Below are 9,230 nucleotides of genomic sequence, written 5' to 3'. Positions count from 1 at the left end.
CCAAAGTGGCGACGATTTACTAAACCGGTGTATGACTCGAGACTTGAGAACTCCCTGATTCACAAGGTCTTCAGAAGTTTAAACAGCCTGAGAACCTCATCTGTCTTGACGTTTCTCTTCCCACCCATTTCGCTTTGTAGTATATCGCATTTCTACCACCTAAGTTCGTTCCTTGCGCTATCACTGTACCGCAAACCTATGGTCTCTTTCTTCCGTTCCTCGCGCTCAGGTTCCTCAACCCAAGCACCTTCATCAGAACTCATTTCGCCCACTTCTAGCGCATCGCATCGTTTGTCATCAGCCCCATCTTTCGGAGGGCCCTTTATACCGGAGAATGGCGTCTTCTCACCCGGCCTTTTCTCGTTTCACGAAGGAAGAGGTCGTGCCAGAATATCACCCCCCCCATCGCCGTTGTGTTCATCACCGCCTCCTGTCGAAAGGCGGGCAAGCGAACCAGTGGGCATTGACAATGCTGCGAGCGAACAGGATAGACTTCCTGGGTACACTCTTAATGCCTCGACCCCAGCCCAGAGTCAGGCTACTGCGGCGCCTATACCCACTTATGAATCGGCTCTGACCCAGGGAATATCCTCCCCATTCTTTGCAGGAGACAGGATATCGGATGAGTGGGAAGATACCTATATGAGAGAATATTTTGGCTCGGATGACTTCCGTGGAGAAAGGGGGGAAGGCGGACAGCCAGAATCTCATGTGAATGACACAGCAGGACATGACACAGGGAGTGATGAAGAAGAACCTCTTCTACCACCTCAAAATGCACGTGCCGATCGTCGTTTCACTTTCGCTGGCATAGACCACCGAACACCTGTGTCCGATGGGATAGTGGAACCTCCTGTGCTCGAGACATTGAGTCCTCCAGCCGGAGCACTGTTACCACCTGTTTACAGTCCAGAAGTGAGGACGGACGAGTTGATGCTAGTCTCCACCGCTCACCTTTCGCCTGACCATCCGGCATCGGCATTCTTCAATGCCATCTCACTCAACCCTTCTCTTTTCGACGGAGAAGAGGCAGCCAGCCCTGTACCATTACCGATACCTTCTCAGACACCCGATGCGACTGGAGAAAGCAATCAAGTCACTGGTGAGAGATCTGGTGTAATGACTGGCGGTAAGAAGTTGAACTTGACGATTACGAGTACCAATGCTCGACGATTGAATGCGAACAATACGGGCCCCTTGTTCATCAAGATAGGAAGAGCAGGGATAGTAAGAGGGAGTATAGTCGTGAAAGGGATTGACCACGCTGTGGGACTTGAGGTAGCAGTGAGTCTGTCATTTTGACGTGCGGGCAGCGTGAAAAAATGTTTAAAAGTTAACGGGTAATCGTAGATTTTGGGATATGTCAAAACCGTATTTTACGCCAGAGGACAGTACAACATGATGGATACTCACCCCCTCGGCCGCTCTGCCGTTACGTTATTCCCACCTCCCTCCGAATCCACCGAACAGCAACATCTCAAACACACCAAAGACGGCCAACTACTCATTGAACCTGGTACCACCTTCCCCTTTGAGATCCAGATGCCCACAACACATTGGCAAAGCAACGATATTGATCTACCGCCGACGTGTGAGGTCTTGCAGCTTGGTTTGCAAGCGGCGGTTGAGTATGTGCTGAGGGTGAAGGTGAAAAGGAAGGGAGGCTGGAGGATGAATGAAGAGTGAGTCACCAAAAAAAAGCCTTTTTGCTCTAAAGTTGAAGTGTACGGCGCTGATATGATTGGTTCAACTCAACAGATTGACGGTTCCAATAGTATATCAGCCTCGAAGTTACATCTCTCCAAGACGGTTACGTGCTCTCATGCTAGATGATCAACTTAATCCCGGTTGGCGAACGATCCCTCTCAACGGTGGTCTTTCATCCTCCGATCCTACTCCTGTCCAAGCCACCCTTCTACTTCCCTCCCCGATGATACTCTACATCCCCCGCAACTCTCTACCACCGGCAATCCCTTTCCACCTCCGTTTTTACCATCCAGCCGGAGGCTCGTTCTTGAGGAACTTTACCGACCCGCGGGAAAGCACTATTATCGTGCGGCTTCAGCGTGTGGCTACTGTGAGGGTTGATAGTGGTAGAGAGGTACGGAAGAGTGAGATACCGAGTCAGGTGCTTGTATGGGAAGATGGAGGGGAGAAAGTGGATTTGGGAGAAGTACAGAAAGAGAGAAGGGAAAAGGAGAAAGAAAAGGAGAAGAAAGGGGTAAGAGGGAAGAGGAGGAAAGCATCGTCCGGTGATGGACCCGGACAGGTGGCTACGCCATCTTCACAAGCCGGTGGGACAGAACAAGGCCGTGGAAGAAAGTTTTCATTTGTAGATGGAAAAGTGGGATCCGTATTTCGACGTAAAAGCTCAACACCGTCAGGTCCTGTATCCACAACCACAACCACAACCGCATCCAGGACTGTCCCAACTTTTGCATCTTCACCCCGAACTGATCATACTTTGCTCTCCTCATCTCCTATAGCGGAGCACTCTCTGTCTTCATGTGTGACCAATACATCATCTCCCGGTGGCCATGACTCCCATATCAACACCAGCTCGACTGCATCGGCATCCACCTCATCTACCCAAACGCAACTTTCATCCCTCTCAGCCACCGACATTCAGCTACACGGCCTCCTCACCCTCCGCTCCAATCATTCTTCTCAATCTACCAACTGCGCAAATGAGCACCACCTGAACCCATTCGGGCAAGACCCTCGACAACCCGAGGGTATATCATCAGACCTAAAGTCAAAGCTTATACAGAGCTTCAGCACCCCCGAGATTGCGATCACGTATATAATCCAGATAGGGGTGCAGCCCAAGGGGAGTGAAGGTTCTGGAGGGAAGTTGAGGGATGGGCATGTGTGGGGTGGGGGACTGGTGGACGTTGTTTGGGGATAAATGGCAAGAGGGGATGATGCGCAGGGTGAATACGCTATTTGTATCATATTTATGTCAATATTACATAGGTTTGGGTTATCTCTTGGTGTATGATGTTGCATTTGTTTGTTCATATGTAATGTATTTGAAAGGTTTTAATGGTATTCCGAAGATGGACGCTCGAAAGATGACCAAAAGGTACCGCAGCGAATGACAAGTAACGCACGGTATCATGATGTTCTGACAACAGTCCGTCATCATCCAATAATATCATCATCCAGTATGGGGTCAATAGTTATGTTGGGCCATCCGGAGAGGACGAGAGCGGAGAATGAGGGAATAGAAGTACGGAAGATGCGGTCGACACTCAAATGTTCGACTGTTGTTAATTACATCATACGTAGGAGGAGGAATAATAAATGCATGCCAGTAGTGCGTGGGCAAAACTCCAACGACAGGCGGAACCGGAAGGATGATGGACTTTATTTGTCCAAGTTCGGTCTTGACCGCTATCGGTTCCATCGGCGTTAAGCTCTTCCCCCTCCCTCACTTCCTTCCTGCTAGTCGCGCCACATTCTACCCGCTTTGGCAAATGTCCGTAAATCGCCGTTTGGCTGGTATCGCCGGGGTTTCGTACGCAGCGAGGCCCTTGCTGCAAATGCGCGAGAAGGGGGAGCAGTTGGCTGGAGACTTTGTTGCATTTTCCAGGTTTTTGGCTTTTCTCTCTCCTTTAACCTTCAAATTCTTTCTCGACAAATAAGGAAAAATGGCGTCTTCTTTGGGTGAGTCATTCTTAGTTCAAGACATTGATTGGGTGTGGGTTGTGGGGGCATGAGTACGGCGAGCGAGCAAGTGTGTTAGGCAAGGGTTGGGTAGCACACGATGGTGCTTCGCGGGGTGTGGTACGACTCGGCAATGGTATTTCAACAATTGGTGTTCAGCAGCAAGGAAAGGTAGAAATGTGAGGGATAACGAGTGTGAGAGGTTTGGAGGCATGATGGGAAGCCGTGGGGGGCCCAAAAAATTCCGACAAATCGACCGAAACACTTGCACCCTGCCCGTGCAGTCACAGCAGCAAGCTTTCAACAATATGCTGCCTGCCAATCAAGGATTCAGCGTCAATGGACAAGCAGTACGACCTCGTCAGTCCTGACAATCTGCTCAACAAGATGTCTCGGAGACGGCTCGTGCCACTGTTATCTTCTCTTCCATCTTGAAGCACCTGCCTGCTCTGCTCTACTCTGCTCTGCCTCGACCCTGCCCAAGCCAGATGTCTTGACGTGTTGCCTTGGACATACGCTAACTCTTCTGAATGAATAGGCCTCGCTTCTGACCGCCGCAAGTCGCGCAAGGCGCACTTCTCTGCCCCTTCCGGCCTCAAGAGGAAGCTGATGTCTTCCCCCTTGTCCAAGGAGCTCCGAAAGGAGCACAACGTGAGTTTGGTCGCTCCTTGTGTTCAGATACGGTGTACTGATGAATGATGAATTGATAGGCCCGATCCATCCCCATCAGGAAGGACGACGAGGTTTTGATTGTCCGAGGAAAGTACAAGGGCCGAGAGGGCAAGGTCACCCAGGTTGGTAGACAGTTGAGAGTTCAGGAAGGGAGATGGATTGGTCTGACTTTTGTCTTTAGGTCTACAGGAAGAAGTGGGTCATCCACGTCGACCGAGTCCACATTGAGAAGAGCAACGCTGCTACTTCCCCTGTTGGCATCCACCCCTCCAACGTTGTCATCACCTCCCTCAAGGTTAGTTTTTTTTCCCATTCTTTCTCAACGTTTCTCCCCGAGTTTCTTGAATTGCAGTTGACATGGAAATGGTAGCTCGACAAGGACCGACGAGCCATCCTCGAGCGCAAGGGCAGCAAGAAGTCTGGTGACGTCGAGATGGCCGAGTAGATATCCAGCTTTCGTTAGTGGTTGAGGGCAGGATGTACTATTCTTCATGGCATCAGTATGGGTGTTTTGATGAGTTGTGTTGGTCATTGAGCTTGTCGTTTGAGCGTGTGCGTGCGAGGTCATGGAAAGTGAATATAACGCCGTTTCGTATTCCACGCGAGAATGTGCGCAGGGCAGCTGTGGTCAGTTGGCGGTTGGCAGTCTGGTCGAATCGTTGCTTGTCTCGCATACAGTTTCCATTTACATAAACACGGTGCATCTTGATGTGCGGTGGTCTGTGCGCGGCTCAGTCCAGATTCCGTGGCGGATTTGGTGCCTGAAAGTGCCTCGGCGATCGCGTTCCTCTTGTCGTCCCGCATTTTCTTTACGTATTCCACGTTCTTTCCACCACTCCCTCCCCCGCCATGGGCCCGCCAGCGATGTCGCCCTCTCCGCCCGAGTTCGAGTCCTCCGACGCGTACCTCGCCCTCCTCGCCCGCCTCGCCCGCACGGAGGCGCAGGTCGCCGCCCTCTCCGCCCAGGTAGCCACCCTCTCCGACCTCGTGCGCTCAGCAATCCCCGCCCGCACCACCAGCACCCTCCCCGCCCCCTCCCCCCCGAAGCGGCCCCTCTTCTCCCCCTTTGACTCTGACTCCCCGCGCACCGCCTCCTCGGCCTTCTCCGCCCCGCCCAACAGCTATCTCTCCGCCCCGCCCGAGACCCCGACCGGCGCCCCCCCCGCCCAGCAAGCCGACCCCTCAATCTCCGCCCTCACACAGCAGATCACCGCCCTCTCCACCTCCGTCGCCCAGCTCCAGCGCCTCCAGCACACACAGACACAGCAGCAGTCTCTTACCCGCCAGCCGTCTTCCTCCATCGCTCCGCCTCTTCACCCGCAACCACCGCAACAGCCCCAACAGCAGCAGCAGCAGCCGGCCCAGCAGCTTGGCTCCTCCAGCCTTGGCGGCGACAGACACCCCGGACCTTTGTCCCTCGGCGTACCCCGTCTGCCGTCTGGCGGAATTGACAGCTTCCTCGGCAATAATGGTCCGCTGACAATGCCAAACTCCCAACCGGGTGGAGTGAGCGGTGCTAACGCTTCTTCCATGTCTTTCGCCCGCGCTCCATCTCCCAACCCGAATCGCCCGGGGATGAACAGATCTTTCTCCAGCTCTGTTGTCCTGGCTGACGGGAGGGGCGCCCATGGTCATGGGCATGGACTTAGTCATAATGGCAGTCACGGACATGCTCATCTATCGCCTGGCCACCTTTCGTTGGGTGCACATGGGCATCAGCACCAGCTTGCACACGGTCATGGCCTCCATAGTCATGGACCTAGTGCGCTGAGTAGGGACTGGCCCAGTCCCGGTGGTCAGCAGCAAGTCCAGTCCGGGCAGAAGGATGGGCTGACTACGCCCGGAGGAGCGGCGGTGCCCGGTGGGGGGATTGTCGTGAGTAAATGGGAGCATTTGAACTTGAAAGTCGATCTGTTGAGGTCAATCTCCAAGTATGGGTAAGCAATGACAGTCTTCATATTGCTTTTGCTTTGATACTGACATGAAGGTGGTAGAATCGGTCCTCCCAACAAGATCCAAACAAGGGTTTTGCCGTTTATGATTAAAGGTTCCGACATTATCGCCCAAGCTCCTCCCACTACTGAACGAATCATTTCTTAGTACGTCCCTTTTTCTTTTACTCTTTGCCAGGGAGCGAAACAACTGACAACAATGGCAATAGCGTCATTCCCGCGCTGCATATTTGCCAGAGTCTGCCGCCTCCTTCTGGGCCTTATGTCGGCCCAGCGGTGGTGATCATCACCACAACCGTTGATCAAGCTATGCAATGCCATAAACGTAAGTGTCATTCATTCATCTTTCCTACCACTGTACGAGGATGTCAGGTGTTGGAATGAAAAATGGTAAATAACTGACTTGATACATCCATCATTTTAGTGGTCCGAGGTGTGGGTGGACCGATAGGTATCCGCGCAGCTGTTGCAGCTGGCGCGGCGGGATCCAGCAACGTCCAAAACGAAATCGCGCAGATGCAGAGAGATCAGATTCACCTTCTTGTCGGTACACCCGCCAAGATTTGCGAGGTTATGACTGCGCGGGGTGGACTAGGTGGAGGAGAAGTCAGACTGTTGATCGTAAGTCCCAATTTTTTTTCGTATGTTTTTTTTCTAAAAGACAAAGAATGGCTGATTGTGAGACAAAAAAAATCAAATTAGCTTGATGAAGTCGACCAGCTCATTGCTCGAAACTTGTACGAAAACGTGTTGAACGTTGTCAAACATTTGCCTCCTCCTCGCGGCTTGGGCGGTGCGCTCACCCCTGGTGGACCACCCCCCTTCTCTCCCGGGCTTGCAAGCCCATACGACGCGGGCCAGCATTCGCCGTTCAACCCTGCTAGCAAAACGCCGTTCCCGAATCCTAATGCTTCTCATCACCCTTCACGATTCGGTGCTCCTGGACAGGGTGCGGTGGGACCTTCTGGTGCAGGTGCAAGTGCGGCTGGAGCTGGAGCGGGAGCAGGAGGGGAATCGACGGCGAGCGCCGGTACGAACGGTAACGGTATCGAACGACAAACGTGTTTATTCTCCAATACCATTCCTACGGACGTGATCAATTTTTCTCAGTCTCTTCAGGTGCGTGACCCCGTCCGCGTCCTCGTCCGCCGCGAAGGGGGAGCCAACTCTCAAGAATCCGTTTCCTCCGTTACACCCGGTGTCAACCTGAAACACACCTATGTCTACTTGACCATCACCGGTAGCGCACAGCAATCGGGTGCGGCGCCCGCCTCTGTAGAGCTTGGTCCGGGCACGATCGGTTCCGGACGCATCCAGCACGGTCAACAACAAGGTGGTAAAAGCTCCCAGCAAGTGAGCGAGGAACAAACAAGAGCGAAAGAGTATAAACTCGACATGCTCGTCAAAATTCTGGACGATTACCCCCTCTGGCAAGCCATCATCCACGTCGGCAGTTTCGCCATGCTCGAAGCCGTTGTCTACAAACTCCAAACCCGCAACTGGGAAACACTCTACCTCACACCCGAGATGCCAAACGCACAGAAAAAGGTAATCTTGCAACAATGGAGGCTCTCGCTTACCGGTAGCGGACCGAGGTTTTTGGTGGTGTTTGATGTGAATGTGAAACCGCCAGAGGTACCTTGGTCGCCGCTGGTGATCAACTTTGATCTACCGAGGAGTGTAGAAGGTTATGCGCAGAGGGCCGCGGCGGCTGTACCACCGGCTTCTGCTACGGGTGGTGGTGGTGGTGGTGGAGGAGCTTCAGGAGGGAAGAAAGGTCGAGGGGAAGGTCGTGGAGAGGGACGAGGTGAAGGAGGAGGAAGCCAAGGGCAAGCACAGGGACAAAATGGGCAGGTGAATGGAGTAATTGTCAGTTTTGTACAAGCTGCAGGGGGTGATGTGGAGATGCTCCGAAGTACCGAATGTGCTTATCGATTCAAGGTATGTCTCCTTTTTCTCCCAACCCCTGTTCTCCCCACCTTTTTCCTTTTTTTTATTGTAAACCCAGAAAAAACCGCGACTGATGAAAATGGGTACGTATAGTCTGCGGAGATTCCGACAGTGTTCCATGACCTTTTCCAGCATTAGAGCTTTCATCAACCTCAATTTGCATTGGTCTTCTTGAAAAACGACGATTTGTACACGACGCATAGTCGGGTTTTCAACTATATCTTCCCTCTTTTTTCTTTCGGTCTTTCCTTTTCTTGTTTCGGGGTCGTATGATGGCGCTAGAGCGAGCGCCTTTGGGTGGCCAGAGTTTCTGAACCGAAAAAATAATCATCATAAATTAACAAAAACAACTTCTTCTCTTCTTCTCTTGTCGAAGATACATGTGTAGCAAGCAAAGAATGGGTTTTCAGCTTTTGGGTTATTAAGATGGGATGGGTTATGAAGTAGAAGAATGTACTGGGATTGGAAGGGGTTTGAGACGTTGGGATTTTATCAGCAATGTTATTCTTTTGTGTGCATGGTGATAATAGGGGCATAGTGGTAGTAGAGCATACGGTGGAACTGGTTAGAACTGAATGGATGTTGGTAGAGAAAGACATCCAGGTGATAGAAGGAAAAATGCTCAGGAGAGAGGACGTGTATCTATCTATGGAATGATCTGATCAATGGGTTTTTGCATCTGGGTATGATGTAGTACATAGTCGTTGTGCGCAAATTTTCCTTTTTGCAAGATGGTGCATACATGTGGGGCTTCTTGATACGCAGTCATGCATCAGGGAACGAGGATGTCGTCAAGTGATGAGAATTACCACGATAGCAGTTTTGGAGCAAGATAAAAAGACGAACAGTCGAGCCAATTATCGCAAAGATTCATTTTTCCATCTGAATAAGTATATCTAATACAAAACCTGAGCCCAGAAACGATTACTTGATCCCTCAGTCTATTCTCCTGTGCTGTATTACCAGTCATCGGCCTCTTAATTACGC

General features: G+C 51.8%; 3 protein-coding genes across 3 annotated transcripts; all 3 read left to right on the top strand.

The window, feature by feature from the left end:
• Positions 1-198: 198 nt before the first annotated feature.
• Positions 199-2,908, top strand: CNBB0710 (hypothetical protein; the record flags this gene model as incomplete). Its single annotated transcript, XM_772404.1, has 3 exons — positions 199-1,284; positions 1,351-1,682; positions 1,759-2,908. The coding sequence occupies 3 exons, from the start codon at positions 199-201 to the stop codon at positions 2,906-2,908; spliced, it is 2,568 nt and encodes an 855-aa protein (XP_777497.1).
• A 1,069-nt stretch (positions 2,909-3,977) lies between these two features.
• Positions 3,978-4,786, top strand: CNBB0700 (60S ribosomal protein L26; the record flags this gene model as incomplete). Its single annotated transcript, XM_772403.1, has 5 exons — positions 3,978-4,029; positions 4,208-4,320; positions 4,380-4,463; positions 4,523-4,636; positions 4,712-4,786. The coding sequence occupies 5 exons, from the start codon at positions 3,978-3,980 to the stop codon at positions 4,784-4,786; spliced, it is 438 nt and encodes a 145-aa protein (XP_777496.1).
• A 404-nt stretch (positions 4,787-5,190) lies between these two features.
• Positions 5,191-8,381, top strand: CNBB0690 (hypothetical protein; the record flags this gene model as incomplete). The annotated part of the gene is made up of 6 exons (XM_772402.1): positions 5,191-6,278; positions 6,336-6,440; positions 6,503-6,618; positions 6,718-6,914; positions 6,996-8,234; positions 8,337-8,381. 6 exons carry the CDS (start codon positions 5,191-5,193, stop codon positions 8,379-8,381), a joined length of 2,790 nt encoding a protein of 929 aa, XP_777495.1.
• Positions 8,382-9,230: the final 849 nt, after the last annotated feature.

Source organism: Cryptococcus neoformans, chromosome 2, assembly GCF_000149385.1.
Source record: "Cryptococcus neoformans var. neoformans B-3501A chromosome 2, whole genome shotgun sequence".
Taxonomy (NCBI): Eukaryota; Fungi; Basidiomycota; class Tremellomycetes; order Tremellales; family Cryptococcaceae; genus Cryptococcus; species Cryptococcus deneoformans.
Note: the sequence above shows the minus strand (reverse complement) of the source record. Positions and strands in the feature narration are given on the sequence as shown.